Below are 22,796 nucleotides of genomic sequence, written 5' to 3' on the forward strand. Positions count from 1 at the left end.
TGAGTGACCTTGTGCAAGTAACTGCCAACATCCCAGGTACAGGAGAGGGAATCCCACAAGCTATCTGCCTTCCACCCTGACTCACACACCTCCTGTGTCCCCAGAGATGTGATGTGGACAGGACACAGGTCCCGTGCAATTACTCTCTTAGAGGGGACTGTTACAGAACAAGATTAACCCTCCAACACCTCCCACGGTTCAAGTGAAGCCCCAGACTTCAGCAGTTCCTTCTCTTAACATCTTCACTTGAAAACGGAAGGTAAGAGTTCGGGACTGTGGAGTCCATTTTCCTACTTTAAACCTCATTTGAATATAAAAGAAGTCTTCCTTACTGAAAAATTTACTTTAAAAAGTTAACTTCTGTTCACCTGCAGCTCAGATGAAAACGTGTCTGCTATGTCTGTCTCCTTTTGATTTGACTTGGAGAGGCAGCGCGGATTATGAGCGAAGAGCATATACAGCTTGGGTTCAAACCTTATCCCCAACACTTACTAGTCACTGATCTTGGGCACATCATTTCAGGTCCTTATGCCTCAATTTCCTCTTTTATAAATGGGAAAAAATGGTACTTTGGGAAAATAAAAATCCAATCATGTCACATTACAAAAACAAAACCCCTCACTTGCTAACTCTTCTCAATCAAAACTACATAATACTTTACTGGCAATAAATCAGTGTTCTGAAGTTTCTATGTAACTTGTATAGCCCAAAAATAGTCATTCTAGTTGAAATAGTAACTATCCTTGATAAATGGCAAGGTTCCAAACCTCCTAAGTTTCCAAGTACATTCTGTTAGGAATAAAAAGTGAATTGATTAAGGATGGAATATCAAACACTCTTTTTAAATGAATGGAGATTTGCACTACCAAGGGTTTCTGGTTTGTTTTGTTTCGCAAGAATTCTAAAATCTACGTGAAAATGCAAAGGGCCAAAAATACCCAAACCAGTCTTAAAGAATAAGATGGCAGGCTTTACTCCAAACCTTATCATAAAGCCACCATAAATATCATGGAGTAATATTAATACCAATAGAAGAACAGAACCAAAGAGAGGACCCAGCAAAGTAACACAGACATGCACAGATGTTTGATGTGTCCCAGAAATATACCACGTAGTGTGGGACAACAGGCTGGCTACACAGAAGGCTCCATCCTCACACCATCACAAATAATTTCTGGATAGCATCAACGACACAAAGGAAAGGCAAAACTACAGAGCACTTTTTAACTAAAACAATTTTAAAAGACAGCATTTTCATGACTTCAGGACAGGGAAAGGTTCTCTTTAAAAAAGACACTCAACAAAAAAACCTGGAAGTTTGCCATTAAGAATTTCTATCCAACAAAAACACCATGAAGAGAATGAAAAGTAATCCAGAGAGGAAGAGGATATCCACAACAAACATAACTAATGATTAGTATCAAGAAGGCACCTTACAGATCGGCAAGGAAAAGGACAGCTGACACAAACACAATAGAAAGATGAACAGAAGTTTTGAAGGGACACTTTTCAAAAGAGGAAATCCAGTGATCAGTAAACAAGATGCTCCATTCCTAACTAGGAAAATGCAAAATAAAACCAAAATAAAGGTCTATCAAAACGTCACACTGGCTTGTCTGGTAATATCAGGCATTCGTGTACTGGAACTCTCAGATGGGCTGGCCCCTGGATGGTGGGAATATTAAATGTTGAAAATATGCATACCTTGTAATGCACCAATTGAACGCCAAGGTAAATACCCAACAGAAATGTTTATGTGCACAAAGATGCTCATTGCAGCATTGCTTGAAATAGCCCCAAACTGAAGATACCATGGAAGTGCTCGCCACACCGGACTGGAGTGGCACATGACACAGCTGAGACGAATAAACGGCATTTATGCCACATGAATTTCATAAGCAATGTTGATTGAGTCAAAGACACCAAACACACATACAGTAGGATTCCATTTTTGTAAGGCGAAAGTAGGCAAAACAAACTAACCGTATTATTGCCTATGTAACCGGTACAACCATTGTTTAAAGAGGGGTTAGTATTACTCTAAAGCCAGGAGAGTACTTAGCTCTGGGGGATAAACAGCATACCCACAGAGGACATGGGGACATTTCAGAGTCCTGGCAGTAGCTTTTCTGCATCTGGCTTGTGATTACATAGCTGTTTGCTTTACCCATTAAACTGCACACCTGTTTTGTGTACTTCTCTGGAGGTTATATTGGACAGAATTTAAAAGAATGAGGGAGAAATTGTATACCAAATATTAACCATAATTATTAAAATAGTGCAGGAAAAACTACAAGGCCCAGAATTAGGCCCACAGCACAAGACACATGGGGATTTAATATCCTATAACGACAGCATTATAAATCAGTGGGGAAATGGTGGTTTATAATACTGAGCCAATTGGTCAACTCTCTGCAAAAATTAAAATTAAATCTTACCTTATATGGCTTCCCCAAGAAAACCTGAGATGGATTAAAAATTTCCTTTTGAATTAAAGAGAAGTATAAAAGTGAAACTTTTAAAAAGTCCTAGAAGAAAGTAAGGATGAATACGTATCCATTCTGAAGCTAAGGCAGGCATGCTCAGACGTAACCACAAAGGCAGACTTCTAAAGAAAACTACTACACTGAGACACCACAAACTATTACAAAGAAAATAACACACTAAAACAAGAACATATGACAAAAGCTGGACATCTTAATTCATCAAGAATTTATAGACCAATAAAAACAGTACATTGTCCAAGAAAATACAGTTTAGATATGAATAAGCAATGCTCAAAAGAATGAACATAAATGGCCAATAGACATGAAAAATCACTCACCCTTCATTAAGCAAAAGAAATATAAATTTTAAAAATCATCCTTTCCTGTGATTACTCAGTTAGCAAACACTTTAAATAGCAATTTTCAGTCCTGGGAGTTTGATATTGCTTGGAGAAATATAAAGGGACACAAGTCTTTGTGGTGAGTGATATAGATAAGAATCTCAAAAACTTAGCTATATTCCCAACTAGCAATCTCACTTGTAGAAAGGTATTTTCTGGAAAGAAATAATTTTTGTACAAATGTGATTATCTTTTAAGATGTTGATTGCATTGTTGATTACAGTTTACGCTGTAACAAACTGTTAAACAATAAATTAATTTTAAAAGTTAGGGCACACCCATAAAATTAAATATTCTGGAGCTATCTAAAATGAATATTCTGGAGCTATCTACTAATGGCAAAATGTTTACCACACATAGCAGGCTGTAAAACAACGGTGCAGTATGACTGCATTATTGAAAATAGTAACATATAGAAGAGTATGTAAAGTACATATACCCAAATCTCAACAGAGGCACTCTCTGGGTGATCTGACGACAGGGGACTGTGTGTCCACGCATGGGACCCCTTCGACATTACTTGGCTTTCCAGAAATATATCATTTTATTCTCTAAGGAATAATTCTATGTTGTGAAATCCATTTATTATTGCTTTTTTAAAAGGAGAAATAATGAATTTGTTAGCTCAGTGTATTTTCACATTTTTAGGGGGAGGGCAGAAGGGTGACAGGGGAGGAGGTGGAGGGTGGGGTTGGAAAGCAACAGCCGTATCTGGAAGTCCATGCTGGAAAACCCAGCCCTTCCTGACACTCCTACATGTGCTTGCAGGAAAATGTCATATATGAATGTCTCTTTCAAAGCAAGTTAAACTTAATTAAACACCCATAAAACATCACCATTAACACTGTGAAGTTGCTCTAATATTTTATTCTTCCTTTCAACACTGTTTAGAATCTCTAACACATTAAAGAAATCTCTGAAAACCATGTAATCCTTGAAAAGTACATAAATGTGTAAGACTGAGATTTCTGTAGCCTATATATGCCTCTTGGGGGATGGGGGGAGGCAGTATATTGACAATTCAATTGTAGTTTAAAAAAATTTTGTTTTCTTAACCAAACTGAACTTGTCACCTCTTAGAGCAATGAACTCAAGTCAGGTCAAGCCTAAGAACAGCTCCTCCCTTCACCTAGTCACCCTAGACTTTTCCTGTATCTTGTGTCACTTTGGGCAAATATGATCATCCAGAAAGACCGTCCACCCTCCAGCACCAACTAAAAGTACTCCTATTCCTAATCAGAAGAGAACATTCTTCCTAAGGGAAGACAGAAGAAGGAAACAAAATTTCAGAATCCTCTATGAGTGTCTTCCTAGGTATTTCACATCCAATTACCTCATTAACCCCATGCAAACATGCATAAAATTTTCTAGGCTGCTCTCTTCATTACTTGAAAAAGGAGGGAACTTTATGGTCCTAATTCATTTTAGGTGATGCCTGGGGCAACCAAGTATTTCACTGACAGATATGTAATAAATGCTATTCCACAGAGGTAAGAACCAGGAAAAGAGCAGTTACCTGCTTCATTTGGCTTAGAGAAAAAAATCCTGTGCTTACTATGTACTAAAATATCAGACTAACACACAACATACTGCAAAACTTTAATACAGTATGGTTAAAACACAATATTCAAATATTAAACTTTTTAAGCACATGAAAATCATCTTCTGATAGACAAACTGGGCTATTTTTATAGCTACCTTTGTGTAACTTTAAAAAATTCCTTCCCTCGACAATGTCTGACACTGATCTTGATACTTGTTTGAAAGTCTGATATAGGATCATGACAGCTCAACAGGCAGAGATTCACATCCCACTGGCATCTTCAGAATTCATCTCCAGAGGACTGATCGTCGTCTTCATCCCTCACTTCTCGGTACTTCCTTGAAGCCTCCCCTTCGGGATTATAGCTCTGCATCTTAATGTTCAGTCTTTCAGCTAATTTTTGTGCTGCGAGTTTGGCTTGCATCTCCTTTAAAAAAAAAAAAAAATCAAAGCAAAATGTTACATATTCACAACCTTTCCATATAATTTTTTCAGCAGGAAGTCATTTAAAGTGGAAATAAAAGGGCATACAGCTCCCCTCAGTGCTCTCTCTAGCAGTGTGCACGTCTTGAATTGTGCCTACCACGGATGGGCGGGGCAGGCAATGCTGGTGAGGGCTACGGCCTGCCACAGTCGTGGTCAGACTTCCATTCACACACAACAGTGCACTGAAATAACCCACCTCTGCGTGGGAAACCAAGGAATCTGTAGAGCGCTGTGCGTTACAAACATGAACAGAGTTTCAAGTATGCGGACACATGCACGTGTACACACACACTCACACAGCAGTTTCAACTATCAAGTGTCGAAAATCACTAGTGCTGTGTGGATTCTCCAAAAAAGAATCTTCTTTCCTCGATGAAACCACGGCTTTCAGGCTTGAGAGTTGTACTTCAATGTCACAATGAAATCAAGACACCAATACTTTGAAAAAGCCGACTATCCCTCTCCAAATTAAGTTCCCATGAAAATTACTGTGACAGAAAGTCCAAGTAAATTTTAGACACTGCCAATGTGCTCGCAGACACCCAACGAGAGCACCACAGACTGATGGCAGGTGGCAATGCCCATTTTCAATCTGGCTCTTTGCTTTTCTCATGCTTTTGCCCTACCACTTGAACTTCTTTGTGTCTCTCCCCTCAGGCCATGAATCTCCCGGAGAAGCAGGACTGAAGTGGCAGCTAACAGCACTCTGCCGAGGAAACTGGTTTCCAAGGAATTGAATTCAACCTAAAGATATCTCAGGACAGGCACTCAAGATCATATAAACAATTTAAAAACCTATTCCCCAAGAGGGTAGTCGTAACTAGGCAATAATACTTTAATACTCGAGGAAGCAAAATGGCTTTTAAAAAGGAGTGCCTTGAAAATGCCAACCCATGCCAACTGAGCTTCGGTGAGAAGCCAAGTCTGAACAACAGCCTGGTTTTGTCTTGACTGGCATCTACTACCTGATTAAAATCTACGTAAGCAATTCTACGAAGCTAAGCTGCTATTCCGGGGGAGGGTCAAACTATTACTGTAAGTACATCAGACACTTTCTTTTCTCCCTCCAGTCTTCACCTATTTTCTCCCATCTCATTATACTATACACAACTTGTTCATAAACACGCTTAAGGTGCAGAACTCCCAGATCTTTGAGGTACGTGCTATACAACATGAAGTTATTAAAAGTCGGCGATTCTTCGGTCTTCACGAGGGCCTGCACACCATGCTTTTAAGCTCTGTGTCCAAATGCCTGTTGGTAACATCACACCACTCCTCTTCCCTGTCTGGCAGGAGACAGAAACCTGGAGGAGGTTCCCTGATTCTTGGTTAGCTTCCACCACGGAGACCCTCCCGCATGGGGCTCACGAGGTGGAAGACAGGGAAGCACGGCTTCTGCTAGGCTGACAGCATGGGCGTTAGACTGGGGAATTCTGCAGTGGTCTTCCCACATTTCCTGGCAAAAACCACTCTGCTGTTGCATGTAGCTGTGATCGTCTCCAGCTGCATCCCGCGGTTCTAGCAACTTGAAGACTCTCAGAAAACTAGAGGCTCACATCTGAGAGCTAATGGCATGAGTTGACCATTTCTCAAGCACCCTTCTATTAAGTCCTGTCCTCAGTGAACTTCCTGGAGTAAATTCTGACTTAGCAGCATCTAAGAAACATTTAAAACCTTACATACCTCATAAGTCTGTTTCTGTTGTTTCTGAAGTGCCAAAGATTCTTCTATGGAGAGCAGCTGTGCGGGCATATGGTGAAGTGGCAGAAGCCGGGCTGCTGTGACATCATCAAGATGCTTCTTATCCCTGAGCTGCCTTTCTTCCAAGGAGATGGGAGACCCTCTTCTTTGCCAATGACTAGATGAATCATTCTTTTGTGAAGGTAATCTGGAGGGCAAATTTGTTATATCATCAGACTATTTTCTTTTTATAGACACATTTACAACATTCCCACACAGAAGCAGCCTTTAACCTTAGCAGTTAATTATCCTACAAAGATAAACATAGTTTCCAATATTTATATTCATAAAGACCCTTCCTGTTTTTAAACGTATTTACTCCAGAAACAGGAGTATTTAACTTGGCATCTTTTTGGAGAGTAACAGGACAATCTACTGTTTTAACAAACAGGGAGACTGATAGCTCTCTGCATTATCCTTTGCTCTTAAAACCTTACACTTGAACTGAAGCCATCTTTCCATCTTTCCCTTCAAAAACGTGCGCAAATGGGCTTGCTGTCCAGTAAACAAACTTGTACACAGTTTCCATGCCATAATACCACCCGTGGAACACTCCGCAGAGGTGGTGGTGTTCACACTATACATACTGTCACACTGGAACAGAAAGGAAACCATGAGTTCTAATGGGAGACAGGGAGGTTGTCAGAAAAGCTTTTAAAGAGTGAATTTTGAGGAATCTTGAAATAATAAATGCTCACCATGTAAATGAGGGGAGGAGGGCATCCCAGTGGGGAGTGAGGGGCAACATGGTGCGGCGCAAAGGGAGTTCAGGGGGTGACGTGTAGAGGCAAGGCCGTGAGATAAGGCTGGCCAGTAGACCGGGCCCAGTCCTCATCGAAGAGTTCTGTGTAATGGGTTCAGATCTGCACTGTATGAATTTCACTCTGAGCAGTGGAGAAGATGGATTAGAGGAGTTAAGCCTAGAGTCCAGACCAAGCCAGTTTTAGCCCAGGAGAGGGAGGAGAGCCTTCACTTTGACAGGAGAATGCATATAAGAATAATTAGAGATGAAAATCAACAAAATATACTGTTGGTCTTTATGGCTGGCAGATAGGGAGATGAAGCAAAAGACACCTTGGGAGAAAAAAAATAAAGTGGCGGCACTATGAATTTAGGGAATATGGGAGAAATCGTGGGAAGAAATACGTTCTATACTGTACAAGGTTAGGTCTGAGGTGCCACAAAACACCCACATAGCCAGGTTTCATGGTAAGTGGCCATGCAAATCTGAAGCTCTGGAAAGACCTAAGCTAGAGGGAGGTAAGAGGAAGCTGCCAGCACCCAGGAAATACATGGTGCCCAAAGGCAGAACAGAAAAGGAGTCAAAGGCTGCTCATCCATGGAATCCCTTGATCCACACTAGTCCAGGCCCAGCCTTTCCCCATCTGCTCTAACTACATGGGAGGCCTCTGGCTCTCCCCACTCCCACTTCTGGCTAAAGGACCACAGGAAAGAACCAGGATCAGTGTATCCTCTGGCCGACTAGATGCTGCTTTTGGTTTTGTCTTCCTGGAAGTGAGGAAATACACCTCACTGCACACAAGATGAGAGGTTACTCACTTTGTACATCAAGAGTACAAACATTACTTTTTATTCCTACCTAAAAATTAATGTAATTAATTAATGTAATTCATCTTCCTGGTTTTTCTAAAGAATAAAATGTTTTCAAGTTAAAAAAATGGCAGGATTAAACTTTAAAGACTATAATAATTCTCTGAAAGTTTTAGGTATTTCTAACTAGAGCTTCTCAGCTTTTCGAAGAAAAGTAGTAGTGATTCCACTTTGTGCATAATGTAAGCCTGGTAATTACAGACAGGTAGGCTAAATACACTGGATACTCCCTGACGTGAACGTTACATCTGCCTACAAGTAAATAAAATTCCTTTCTCTTCGAAGAGGTTTTCTTTTTCTGGAAATCTCAGAAACAAAAAACTATGACAAGGAACTCAGAAGCATGGTTCGTTTACCCTCCTGCCCCAATCTGTTTTTCAGTTTCTTTAACCCCTTCCTAGCTCCCTTCCCCCTCAAGTTGTTATGATACAGTTCAATGTTCTTCCAAGTGGGTAGGTCTTGGGTCTTCACCTAGATCCTGAATTCTTTGAGGAATGGGATCTTTACTTCTGTGCCACCCCAGCACCAGTTGCTTACCTATAGTGAGCACACAAATATTTTTCACTGTCAAATCCATTGGCTTCTAAAGCTGCTTTTCCCTTAGCTTACAGTCTAATCAAAGGGGGAGCTGCATACCAAAAAATTATTGTGGAAAATAATCATAATAAATTCTCTCTCCAGGTTTAATATCAAATGTTGGCTAAGCCCACCCTGAACTCTAATACTCTACCTGCTATTTAAACCCGTTCAATCATTTGGCTGAAAACCTAAGTATTTTTCAACACGAATCCTCCATTCCAGCCAGGCTATTTCCACAAGACGCTCTTTGCTAACTACAAGTAGCTCCCAAACAAAAAAAGTCCACTGAACTGAAAGCATTCGTCCAATGTTTTGAGTTTAACAAATAGTATGTGCCTGTGACAGGCCTGTTTCTGATAGTACTTACACATTAGTTTTAAATTTATGTAGTGGGGGTACCGGGTTTTTGGCTCGAATTTCTAGCACTTCCATGAAATGAGGCTTCTTCTGTGCCCCACTATCAAGCCTTGCCAAGTTCTCAGCACCCCTGTTCTCTTCTGAGTGCTCTTCACCTGAGTCCACAATTGTGATCCTCTGTAACCTATTAATAAACAGGCTGTCAGAGCTGCTCAAATTATCTTCTGCTTGACTTGAAACACGATGCTGAAGGAGACGCTCACCGGCCGCGCAGGAGGAAGGCGCGCTGGCTCTGCTGCGGGAAGCTGGGCGCGCGCTCACTGTGTACTCAACTTCGGGAGCCTCTTCAGCGCCTTCGTGAGGAGGATGTACAAGTCCCCGCTGCTGGGAGGTGGTTTTAGATGACTCGGTGTTACTTACAGAGGAAGAGCCACAGACTGGCGATGAAGTAGCAAGTATCCGGTCAGAACTCTGGGCCGTTTCAGTGTCCACATCAACAACTGCAACTGCTTTTTGCCGTAGCTTACAGTCTAAACTAACAGGATGAAACAGTCCACTTTTTCCTCTAACTTCACATTCGGCAATGGCAGCTTTCACTTTGGCAACAGAGTCTAAGATCTTTTTACCTTTGTCGGGCAATTTGCAAATGAATTTTCTGTTGAATGGAAAAAACCGAAACAAACAAACATGTATCTGTCAGAGCCATGTTTTCAAACTTGAGATATAAAGACAAAGCATCATCCTCAAAGTGAGAAAAATCTATCTGTAAGTCAAAAATCTGACTTCCAACAGCCTCAGAACAGGAATGAAATAAGTCGTCATCTAAATACCCTAAAAAAAAAAAAAAAAAAAAAAAGGATGCAGGAAAAACATCCTTCATATGCCTAATTAGAATTTCAGCAAAAGTATTTTAAGCATATAATACTCTATAATATACTCCAAAACTCGCAGTTTTTAAAGTGGGATGTCCAAGACCTTCATGGGGAGGGGAGGTGGATGGTTCTGCAAGGCCAGAATTATTTTTGTAATAGCACTAAGCCATTATTTGCCATTTCCACGCTCATTATCTTATATGGGTACAGCAGAGATTTCCAAAGGCCACATGATATGTGGTATCATTGCTCTGATGACTCATGATTGTGTATTCTTGTGTTTTAAAGATCTCTCACCTAGAATTCCTTTTTTTTTTTTAAAGTTTATTTTGAGAGAGAGAGAGCGATCGAGCATAAGTGGGAAAGGGGGAGGGAGAGGGAGAGAGAATCCCAAGCAGACTCCATGCTGAGCATGGAGTCCAACTCGGGGTTCCATCATGAGATCTGAGATCATGACCTTAGTGGAAACCGAGAGTGGAACAACTGTGCCACCCAGGTGCCCCTCTCACCTGTAATTCCTAACACACTAATAAACATCAGTAGATGTAACACACATAAAACAAGAGCTCCTTGGCATGCTCAGTAAGTCTTAAAGTATAAAGGGGTCCTGAGACCAAAAAGTTAAGTCCCTGCTATAGATTAAAAACCCATTCTCACAAAGTCAAAGTACATGCCCTACTAGAAAGCTCCCAAATGATCATTTTTGCTGAGTGACTTAGGTTTTTTTCAGATTCTCTTTTCTTTATCCATATAAGAAACGGAGGGAAGAGTACACCCCTGGCTTTTTATTCTTTCACACTACATTCCTTCCCACAGTTTCAACATTAACATCCCTCTGCAGTTGAGATTCCTGTATGTCCTCAGCCTTCTCTCTCCGGGTCCTCAAGACCACTTCTCCAGCTTTTAAGTACATATAATTAACTCTCCCCTCAACTCAGCACCCCCTCCCTAAGTAAAATCAACCTCAGATCTATTCCCCAATTTTTGTTCTTATTCGTGGTTCTCTATACAAGCTGGAAACTTCAGCCATCTCCTTCATCTACATATCCAAATTACTCCATGCCTGATGTAGTTTTCCCAGTCCCACAACCACCCTTCTACACCCCCATGCTGGCAACTTCTCTGAAAATATCCTCCAGCTGTCTTCTGTCTTTCATGCCTTCAAACCTTCCTACACCGAGCTGCTAAATTAAGTTTCTTTCACTTTCGTTGTATTGTTCAGCTGCTAAAGTCGTTAAGACTGCCAGCTGAATGAGACCAACTTTTCCTGCTGTCCCATTCTTTCGCTTTCCTACAGGTCCTAGAGATGAAACTGACAAGATGTTTTGGGGACGACAAGGGCGGCAAGGGAGGCTCGGGTACACAGGTATTTAGGATACAGACCCTCCCTTCAGGGAACCGTCGCAGTGGTCGGGTAATTAAAGCAAGGAGCTAAGGGAACAGCTGAAACTCCTAAGCTGCCTTTCCGCACGCTAACCATCCGCACGGGCCCTAGGTACGTGCCAAACCAGGACGCAGCCGGCTTTAAGGCTGGAGGCCCTCTACTCGCCTGCGGGACCGAAATGGATCTGAGACAAGGTCACCTTCCGGGGAAAGGAACCCGATATGGGGGAGGGGAAGGAACGCGTCCCAGGGACACCGAACCGAAGAAGCCTGGTGGTGACTCGGCGGGACCGAAGCTTACTCGTTGCGCAAAAGTCTCTCCTGGCGCTTCAACGTCTCCCGCAGCTCTGCCAAACTCCGCCGCCCCAAGTCCTCGGGAACTTGGGGCTCGAAGCCGCGGGCCAGCGAGGACATTCTGCGGGGGCTGAGGCTGGCGAGGCGGCGGGCACTCGGCTTCCTCAGCAGCCCCCGCGGCTAGCGCCGGATCCGCCGCCGGCGTGGACTCCGAGGTACGAGCGGGAGCCGCCATTTTCCCGGAAGAACGGGTCTTCTTCGAACCGAATCGAGCTTTATTGAAACACCGGAAACAAACACAGGCAAGGAGAAGGGGGCGCCGGGAGGAGAGGGAAGGGGCGGAAGTTACCGCTGTTTGGGGGAGGCGGTGGGGTCCCGCCGCGACTGGGCTCGCGTTTACGCAGGTTGTGTTTTCTCGGCTCGTCCGCTCGTCACGTTTATTCAAAAAAGTGTTGGTTAGCGCCACTGTGACCCCGACAAATATCCACGACTCCTGCCGTTATGGAGTTTACCGAGGGGTGGAGGGAGGCAGACATTAATCAGGTAATAATGAAACAGTATAATAGTAAGATTGGTATGGGCACCAGGGCAGGTGCCTCTGAGAAGGGAACTGTAAGTCGAACCTGAGCGATGAGTTGGTTAGCCGTTGGTGTAGTTGGGGGAAAGTTCTGGACGGGGCTGGAGAGGCTTTGGCCCGGGGTGCTGCCGGGGCTCAATGACGTCCTCAGAGTTGGAGGGATCCTTGGGGAGTGTCAGCATTTCTTAATGGGACTCTGTGGCATTTGGAGCAGGACTTTTCATTTGCGGCACTGTCTCAGGCATTGCGAGACATTTGGTGTCTGGCTTGCCCCCGCTAGTTTTGTGACATCCCCAACTCGGAACAATCCAGAACGCCTTTACCTCCCCCTCCGCCCCCCACCCTCGGCCTGCTGGTACACACACATTTCCAAAGGCCCACAAGAGATGATGGTGGGAGGTGCTGGACAAGCCACTGAGAACCCCTCCATCATTCCCTGTTTTACCTGTAGAAAAACAGCACAAAATCAGTTTAGTATTATCAGGGCTCAAAACTTAGTAAGTAATAGCGCCAGATTTTCACTCAAACTCCCAGCTACTCTTTCTACCACACCTATTTGAAAATCTCCTTGGCTTTATGCCTATATCCTAATGTTTAAAATTGTTGAAAGAGCCTTTTCAGGCTGTTAAGAGTACAGCAGTGTCAGACATCCCAAACAGCTCTTACTTCTCTTTACAATTCAGCTACCAGAGCTGTGTCCCAAAATAAAGAATAGGAAGCATACAAGAGTCACAACAGCTATCAGCTGGGAGGTTGGGACACCCCCGTAACCTCCAACACCACCTCCCCATTCTTTGATATGGAAAACTTAAATTTTCTCAATCCCATGTGAAGTGCTATAATAAACAGCATTTCCCTCCCAGGCAGACTGAAGCTCTAGATAAAATCTGAAACCATGCCAGGGAGTACAGTTTAAGTCATTTCTATAGTGTCCCGATCTAGTTCATTCTGATCAGGTTAACTGAAGTATTAACATTCTCAGCATAAGCCTTGCTTTCAAAGATATCAAGAACCTGCTTCAGCCCAGCTATGTAAGAGATACTTGAGTAAGCCCTTTGAGTCAGGTAGTTGGCCCTCAGCAAGCTCCCCAAAGCCTCCCTCAACCCATCCCTGGGCCATAGCTGAAGGCTTTTATTAGCCCAACAGTGGTGAATCCCCATCTTCTGGTCCTACGCCACAGGTGTCCTCAAGGCAAGGATGTCTTCTCTCTAGACTCAGAATTTTGCCCTTACTGTTTTCTTTTTGTGGAAAGCTGTCACTTCTCCCTTCACCCATTATAAATCTAAATTCAAGCCTCATCTTCTCCCTGAGCATTCCTAGGTTATTCCAACCCCAATTGTTCTTTCTTTTGAGCATAACTATGCCTCTTAGAGCTCAAATCTGTTGTTACGCTTCTCCAGTTGTGTTACGCGTGGTGCGTTCTTTTTCCTTTCTAACAAAGTTGTGAAGTCAGGGAGTTCTGTCAGGGAATTACGTTTATACTTTTCTGTCTCTCCTAATGCATACAGCAGGTATTAGTTGGTGGAATCTCCCTCTCAATTTTTCTCACAGCCTTTCTCTCATGTTCTTCTTAATTAAATGTCCCTTTCATATATATAAATCGTAAGCGTTTTATGTAGAAGTATCAGCCATAGTGATTGTGAAGATATTTTCAGTGCTATGGGATAGGATCTTTCATACAACCTAGCTTAGAACTTCAAGATGTCCTAATACAAATGTCAATTTTTTAACAGCACCCATGCACAAACTGACTCATTTTGTCACCAACCAAGAAGTTTGGCAAGTGAGGGAACAGCACCGTAAAACCTAAAACCAGGCTATTTGTACTTCAGTATGAAAGGTCATGTATTCTATAATCCATCAAACAAAGGAAAGATAAGTTTTAGAACAAATTTTGACAGCAGTGTCTGGGGGGGAATTATGTAAAATGGAGACATTTAACAAAGAGAGAAACAACAAGTACCATAGATTTTAACTGTCTCCAGCCAAAAGCAGGCAGACACTTGAAAGGAAGCCCACAAACCACAGGCAGCTAATCTCTGCTGAAGAATTCCAGTTGCATATCAAGAGCCCATCTGTTAAAAGTTGAATCTAGACAAGCATTTTTAGTTTTTGTCTTTGGGTTTCCATGCCCTTTAAAAAAGTCTAAATCACTTTTCCAGTGGTACTTGGACTAATATCCAGAGTATTAATTATCCTCAGAGTAAGCTAATGAATTTGACTATTAGCAAGAAAAATTCAAAATGGAGAATTAGAGGAGTGGATGATTTCATTATGTGAAGTGCTGCCAGGATGACTTGGCCATCCCACTGCCACCAAGCCGTTAAATGTGTCCTTTGAGTGCAGTTTAAAAGGACAAAAACAGGCACCTGGGCGGCTCACTCGGTTGGTTAAGCCTCAGACTCTTGATTTCAGCTCAGGTCATGATCTCAGTCAGGGTCCTGAGCTCAAGCCCTGTGTGCGGCTCTGTGCTGGGGAGGTGGGGGGCAGGGGGTGGAGCATGCTTAAGATTCTTTTCTCCCTCTCCCTCTGTTCCTTCCCCCTCCACCCCACCCCTATTTGCATGCATGTGTGGTTTCTCAAGAAAGGACAAAAACAAACCTGGGAAAGATTTCCATTTGTCCTTAGAGTTGAAAATAAAAGTTAGAAATCAGTTGTAAAACTGGTAGCATTGATCCTCAGAATCTCCAGGCTGCTCTTCTCTGTTTTCTCCCACTGGTTGTCAGGCCTGAAACTGGCCATGGTATGCCTGGGGTCCACCAAAATGGCGGCAAAACTATTTCTCATGCCACATGTTCTTACTATGTGAATTTAACCCCCCACCACCACCCCAAGAAATGGGATTGGTCCTCCCGATCCTTGAATCTGGGCATGCTTATGACTAGAGCAAAAGTGATTTTTCCAGTCTTTGTAATAAAAAGTAATGTAGCTTCTGCCTAATTTTCTTGGGGTGCTTACTGTTGGAACCCATCCAGCAAGCCAGCTATGCAGAAACCTGAGTTTGTGTGGATCTTTGGTGTTTTGTCAGCCTAAACTGGAGTTTCCCCCGAAAGGCAGCATTAACCACGAAATACTGGAGTGAACAAACCTTTGAATGATTCCAGCCCCCACTAGAACAGCCTTCTAGGCTCCCAAACTGAGGCCTTGACCTACAGAATTCAGGTGCATAATAAAATGGTTGTTGTTTTATACCTTTAAGTTTAGGGTGATTTGTTGAATAGCAGTAGTAGCAGGAGCATTAATCAAGAATAATTCCACCAGCTGTGATCTGGATCCCATCTATATTGCCTCCTCGGGGATCTCATTCATTTGTTCACTCAACAAATAATTACTGTGTGTGGGACACTATTCTAGACTTTGGAGGTATCATGGTGAGTGAGACAAAAGTCTCCTGCCATGCTGAAACTTACATTCTATTAGTACTAGTGTCACTTAGAGAGTTAATACAGGTGGATGTTAAGGAGTGATTGGGAGGCTACCTTGATTGAGGTGATGGAGGGTGACCAAGGTTGGTTTTTCTGAGGAGGCCATTTGTAAGCTGAGACAAGAATTAGCCGTGGGAAAGTTTCCCATGTAGAAAGGGAAGCATCCCAAGTAGAGGGAAGAACAAATGCTTAGGCTCTAAAAGGAGAGGGAGCTCAGCACATCCAAATAACAGACAAACAAAAGGCCAAGACTAGATCTTGCAGGGCTTAGGCCAGAATACGGAGTTTGAATTTTGCTCCGAGAGAAATGGGAAGCCATCTGTTGTAGGCAGCCTTCAGGATGGGTTCCCAATGGTCCTGCCCTATTGTAATCCCTTCCCATTAAATGTGGAATGGACTTACTGACTGACTTCTAACAAATAGAACATGGTAAAAAATAATACAAATGGTGAAAGTGGCGAGGTATCACTTCTAAGGTTAGATTATAAAAGATTTGAACACACATTTCACTGAAGGTATATGAAGAAATAAGAACGTGAAAGGTGAGCAATGTTATTATCCATTAAGAAAAAGCAAATTAAAAACACAATGAGAGAGCCTGGGTGGCTTAGTCGGTTAAGCATCTGCCTTTGGCTCAGATCGCTATCCTGGGGCCCAGGGATCAAGCCTCCCCAGTTGGGCTCCCTGCTCAGCAGGGAGCCTGCTTCTCACTCTTTCTCTGCTGCTCCCCCCACTTGTGCTCTCTCCCTCTCTCTCTCACAAATAAAATTTTAGAAACAAAAATATAATGAGATACTACAACACAATTATTAAAATGTCTGAAATGAGGGACGCCTGGATGGCTCAGGTCATGATCTCAGGGTCCTGGGACTGAGCCCTGCGTCAGGCTCTCTGCTCGGCGGGGAGCCTGCTTCCCCCTCTCTCTCTCTGCCTGCCTCTCTGCCTGCTTGTGATCTCTGCCAAATAAATAAATAAAATCTTAAAATAAAATGTCTGAAATGAGAAAGACTGACCATACCAAGTGTTGGAAAGGATGTGGGACAATTGGAACTTACACTGCTAATGCGAATGTAAAATAATACAACCGCTTCGAAAAACAGTTGGGTAGGTTCTGAAAACCTACCACATAACCCAGCCGTTCCTCTGCTAGGTCTTTACCCAAGAGAAACAAAAGTCTGTGTCTGTCTGAAGACCTTTATGTAAATGTTGATAGCAGCTTCATTTGTAATAGGAAACGGAAACAACCCAACATCCGTCACTAGGTGAATGGATAAACAAATCAGAGTGTGTCCATACAATTGACTACTGTCCTCCATGCAGCAGCCTTAGTGAATCTCAGTTATCCTGAGTGAAGCCAGGAAGTGTCCTTATTATAGAATTCCATTTACATAAAATTCTAAAAGATGCAAACTAATCTTTAGTGACTGGAAGTAGATCAGTGATTGCCTAATGATGTGGAATGTCAAGGGGAGGCTACAGGGAAGGATTATGAAGGGGCGGTAGAAACCTTTCGGGGGTGATGGATACATTCATTATCTTGATTGTAGCGATGGTTACGTGAGTACATTCATTTCATAAGTCACACCTTAGCCCGTTGTACACTTAAAATATGTCTGGTGCATGACAGCTCCGTTATGCCCCCAGTGAAGTTGTTAAAATTACCCCCTCTGTCTTCCACCCTTTTCTCCGTTTTCAAGGCTAAGCTGCCTAAAAGACTTGTCTGCACCCTCTGACTCCTTTTCTCTGCTCACCAGTGCCATGAACCCTCTCATGTCGTCCTATCCAAAGAAGAAAGTTTCAGTCTCTCTCCTCCTTGCTGCCTCTGGCCTGTTGACCACTTCCTCCTCCTTACAACTCTCTCCTGTCATCCATCCCATGCTACCAGTCTCTCCAGGATTTTCGGCTCTGGCGGTTTTTGCGCTCAGGCTAGAATCAGAGCCAGTGTTAGGACCTTCCTACCTGGATGTTCCAAAGATTCCTCAGGTTCAACTCCTCCAAAGCTGAACTTATGTTCCCTTCCCCCAACTCACTCTTCCTTTTTAAAATTCCCATTTAATGGCATCCCCGTCCACGTAGTTGCCCAATCCAGAAACTAAGTATTCATACCCAGCTATTCTCTTTCCTCAACCCCACCGTCTAAATACCTTCTTTCTGGATACTTCTCCCTCTTCCCACCGCTTTTAACGCCTCCTCACATACCCAGCATTGCCTTCATTGCCTCTGTCCAGCTCCTTGAGTGAACTGCTCTAATGGTTCTAAAAGGTATCCCTATGCTGGCCTTACCTGTCCTTTTCCTTCTAAGTGCTGCTGGATAGTTTTCTTCCTTTAAAAAAAATAATAATAAAAAAATAAAAAATTTTTTTTTTCCTTCACTTGGGATACTGATGAGGGAAACACCAATATCAATGTAGCAAAAATTTGAAGTGTTCATTCCCTACTTGTTGGGCCTCTCAGCTCCCGGAGATGGTCCCGCCACCGTGCTGGCATCGTCGCAGAGTGTATGTGGGGAGCACTGCAGGGGCACACACAGAAGCATGCCCAGTCTCTCTGCCTAGAATTGTCAGTGGTATACGGTCACAGTGACAGTGTTGGGTGATGAAAGCATAAAGGAAAAATGTAGCCCAGCTCCTGTCAAATGGCAGGAACCTGGGCAGCAAAATGACGGTTAGTGGGAGGTGAGTCCCACAAGAAAATGGAAAGGAGAGGATAGGCAGATATTTGAAGCAGACAAAGTCACTGGGAACAATGATCACCAAAAAAGAAACTTTTATTACTTTTATGTGTCGGTTGCCTAGGTCATGGTGCTCAGATGTTTCGGTGAAGGTGTTTTTTGGCTGAGATGAATGTTCACATCGGTGGGCTTTGAGTAAAACAAATTGCCCCCCATAATGTGCGTGGGCCTCATCCAATCAGATGAAGCCCTTTGTAGAATAAAGACTGACCTCCCCTGAGCAAGAAGGCATTCTGCCAGCAGACAGCCTCCAGACTTGAACCGCACTAGTGGTTTTTCTCTGCCTCTCCAGCCTGCTGCCTACCTGCAGGGATAGGCATGTGAACCAAATCTCCGAGATTCATTTTAAGGAATTGGCTCCCATGATTATCTACAACATGTGCTGCTGTATCTGTCTCTCTGACGAACCCTGACTGATACAGAGCCTGATAGCATCACTCTGTTAGGAAAACCAAGGGTCCATGAGGACTTCAGAGGGAGAGGGCTGACGGAGGAGAGGGAAGGCTGGCCTTTGCTGTGCTGCTTGCTGTGTCCTGGGCATGTGAGGGAGACATGGGAACCAAGAGGCATAAACACTGTTGAAGCAATTTCTTTTTCTTTCTTTTCTTTCTTTCTTTTCTCTTCTTTTCTCTTCTTTCAGCATTCATTTGGGAATGGAACATGCTGAACTTTCAAACAAACCATAGTGGCTGTAGCTGATGAAAATTAATAAAGAATGGTAAACCTTAGACTTCATTGTACAATAACGGCTGACATCTGTGTACCGTTTACCAAACCTGCTCCTCCAGGCAGTCCCCACCTGCTTTCTCTGATGAGCAGAGAGCGGTGGAGACGAGCCCCACTTTACAGAGGAAGACACCAGTGCTAGGACCTCCTGCCACTCGTCCTGCGACTTTGTCCGTCCCTTGGCACAGAGCTTTCCAAATAACTGGCAGGAGCCTGGCCAGTTAGGGGAGAGAAATGAAGAAGGCAACAGGGAAGTGGAATCAGGCATGAGAAGAGCAGAGCGGAAAAAGAAAAGGAAGGGAACCAGTAAAGAGGAGACAGAACGGTGGGAGCGGCCGTAGGGATAAAGTTTCTCAGCACAGAAATCAGAAACAGAAAGCTTCATCAGGAGCCTTATGCTGAGAAATAACCCGATAATTCTTCATTTCCCTTCTAGCTCTAGAATTCTATACTACAAAATGTCACATTTCCCCTCTTTGTATTTTACGGTGATCCCACTGCAACAAAAGGTTTTCCTCAGCTACCCAGGGGCTTAGGCTGTAAAATGCATGTAGTCCACACTAAAAGTAAATTCTTGCATTAGTTATCCAAACTGTTTGAAATGAGGAACCAAATTTTCAACTCCTATCTCCCTCTTTATCAGCAAATAGTAATTTAAAGCCATTTACTGGGGCTGTGGTTACCGGGGAACAGACTGTGGCCTATTAAAATTAATCCTGACAGAAGATCCTTGCTGCTTTCTCCAAGCACATTCAGGCCATTGGTTTATGAACAGGATGAACAGACAGCCCATCCCAGAGGGCTTGAGGGAGGAAGCACGTTAAAATGGACGCCTGCATCTTTGTTTGCTCAGCTGCTTGGAGAAACTAAGGCTGAGGGAAATGGGATTAATCAAGGGGGCAGTTGCCCATGGAAAAAAAATAGGAAGACTCTGGTGAGAAAAATCCCAGCCAAATAAGGTTCAAGTTGAAGGGAAAGAATTCTTTTCTCTTCAGACTTTCACATGGTTGAGTGTTATTTGGTGACAAATCTCCCATTTCTGGCCACCACGGTGTTTTATGATCTTTGTGATAGTGTGGGAAGAGATAGTTTTAGGGGGAAAATAATTAAATGTTTGATTTCATTGTAAATTTACCTTTAATTAACAAACATAATGAAGATTATTGGTTAGTGATTGTGATTGAATAACATCTTTCTGTGATTTTTTTTTTTTTCATGTGAACAAACTCATGAACCAGAAAAAAAATAGTCTTGTAAGATCACATGTACTGATCTGTGGCGCAGGCTACATAGACATTGTAGCTGAGACCCCTCCTCTTAGTTTAGGACAAAGAATCTTGTCAGAATCAAGACAAATTCTTGATTTAAAATATCTTCCCCTACCCTTGACTTATTCCACTTCCCTTTGACACATTGACTGAAATTCCAGCAATAAGATTACTGCTTAACAAGGATTTTCCTTTGAGATCATAGATAGGCCACAACCTGTTTTGATCACAACCTATCAGCCATTTACACATGAGTATGAATTGGTTCCAAACCACTCTGACAAAAGGCTAGCTGAGGTGATAACCTACACTAAAAGAGTGGAATTTGATAGGAGGACAAGAGGGGAATTTGAGAGAATTTTGAACAATCAGAGAGGAAGAATAGACCACAGAGAGTATTACAACAGGGTTTACATAGCAGGAAGACCCCAGAGGACCACCTATCCAGGATTTGGAAAAAGTGGAGATTGGGCAAAAAAGGAGAATGTCAAAACCAAACTTCTCTTAGAATTGGTTCATATTCCATGCTGGAGGGCACACCTCCCATATGTACATGGACTTTGTCCCACGTGTGTGGGAGTACACGGTGTACCAAAAGATGACTATAAAATAACTTCATTAAGAAATACACTCAGATATACTTGTGCTCAGGGAATATGTTATCCTATATTTATCAGAAAGTAGAAGAGTAAGAAGGTAAGTTTGCAAAGTCCCAAAAGCGTGAGATGGTATAATTTCAAGTGTTTCAGGGGAGGGAGTTCAGAGTTGTGCCTTTCATGGAGGGGAAGAAGAACCAGGCCTCTACTACAATGTCAGCACACCATATATCTCACTCTTTGGAGTCTCATGTCTGTCAGAGGCTATGAAATAAAGTGGTGGCCGGCAGGAGGATGGAGTTAGAGAAAGCTGAGTGTGCCTTTCCTCTCATGAGGCCTCACCAGAATCAAGTGTCTGATCACCTTTAATGTTCTGTCTTGCATGGAAAGGAACACAACTCTGAAAAGTTTCAACTACAGGAAGAAGGGGGGAGGTACAAGGGACACCCATGGGATACATAGGAGAATGATTCAGAAGAAGAAAAAGTCCTTGATTTTTCTTCCTAAAAATTTGGAGGAGAAGATAGTTAAGCCTAGTATCTAGGACAGTGAAAGTGATCCAGATCCAAGAACTGAAGGGGCGGTTGTCAATCCCCAACTGTGTTTTTGTGGTGAGGGGGTTTACGCACCACTAGCTTTGTGGCCAGTCCGTGAATTTCTCTGGATCTCCATTTTCTTCTGTTTTAAATGATGGTATTGAACCAGACAAACTCCAAGCTACCTTTCAACACTTAAATTATATGATTCTAGGGTGATTAATGTTATGATACATTCTTCGGCAACATCTGCATCTATTTAAGCTCATAAATGTTGAAGAAATATTTGGTATGCAGTAAACCAGGAAGCAAGTAGCTCCCTTTAAATAAATACTCATCCAACATTGATGACGTTTCAGGTTTTATCAACCCTTGCTGTACTCCCATACTTGCCCATATCTTCTGGAACTGGATAGTGTCTTCCATCACCTAGAATTCTTGAGCTTAATTTAATTTTTATATCTAGTGGTTGACAGCTCTGAGTAATTTAAGATTGTTTATGAGGTTTAAAAAAAAAACCCTGAAGTTGTCAAAATAGTAGAAGACAAGCAAACTATAATGAATGATGTGGGAGGAACATCATTTCAAGCAGACTAGAGGAAAAGGTGCTTTAAAAGTACAAGTATTTTTTTTATAATTCATAGGAAAAAAACATTAGATAATATAAATAAAGGGTTGCAAATTGTGGGTCTGTGGCCACATCCAATCTACAAATGGATTTTTTTTTTTTTTTCAGAATTGAGTTTCTCAGAATCGTGAATTTGAGTGACTTTAAGATGGTGTGTACTTATCATCTGGGTATACATTCTCCCAACCAGCCTATACCAGACCTTTGCACCTCCATGCAGACCCTGGGACCAGGGCATTTGACTTTGGGTTTGTCATGCAAGTATAAATGAAAAATTTTGCCCAGCATTTTTTCTGAGAGGCTACAATTAATCCTATGGAAACACCCTAGGTCACTAGTACAAAATACATACTTGTTACAGGAAAGGGTTCTTTACCTCCAAATGTCAGTTTTCCTAAGGTCTTCTATGTTTTACAGATCCCACAAACACGGTGCCTGGGTGGCTCAGTTAGGCATCTGACTCTTGATTTCAGCTAAGGTCATGATCTTAGGATCCCAGGATGGAGCCCCATGTGGGGATCTGTGCTCAGTGGAGAATCTGCTAGAGATTCTTTTCC

The 22,796-nt window shown here is 42.7% G+C and overlaps 1 protein-coding gene across 1 annotated transcript; it reads right to left on the bottom strand.

Annotated features, from left to right (window-relative positions):
* Window positions 1-4,469: 4,469 nt before the first annotated feature.
* POLR2M (RNA polymerase II subunit M) lies at window positions 4,470-12,004 on the bottom strand. The gene is made up of 4 exons (XM_032864858.1): window positions 11,760-12,004; window positions 9,214-9,858; window positions 6,600-6,804; window positions 4,470-4,857 (listed from the first exon to the last, which is right to left on the bottom strand). The coding sequence occupies exons 1-4, from the start codon at window positions 11,870-11,872 to the stop codon at window positions 4,711-4,713; spliced, it is 1,110 nt and encodes a 369-aa protein (XP_032720749.1). The 5' UTR covers window positions 11,873-12,004; the 3' UTR covers window positions 4,470-4,710.
* Between the last annotated feature and the right edge of the window lie 10,792 nt (window positions 12,005-22,796).

This window comes from Lontra canadensis, unplaced genomic scaffold (assembly GCF_010015895.1).
Source record: "Lontra canadensis isolate GAN:19392208 unplaced genomic scaffold, GSC_riverotter_1.0 scaffold28, whole genome shotgun sequence".
Taxonomy (NCBI): Eukaryota; Metazoa; Chordata; class Mammalia; order Carnivora; family Mustelidae; genus Lontra; species Lontra canadensis.

What these genes read in the sequence shown, in the direction of transcription:
- POLR2M (XM_032864858.1), bottom strand. Translation starts at nt 11,872, where the DNA reads ATGTCCTCGCTGGCCCGCGGCTTCGAGCCCCAAGTTCCCGAGGACTTG. An exon ending in CATAAATTTAAAACTAATGT is followed by an intron (nt 6,805 to 9,213) that starts GTAAGTACTATC and finishes TTTGCCCTCCAG; the next exon opens with ATTACCTTCACAAAAGAATG. An exon ending in AACAGAAACAGACTTATGAG is followed by an intron (nt 4,858 to 6,599) that starts GTATGTAAGGTT and finishes TTTTTTTTAAAG; the next exon opens with GAGATGCAAGCCAAACTCGC.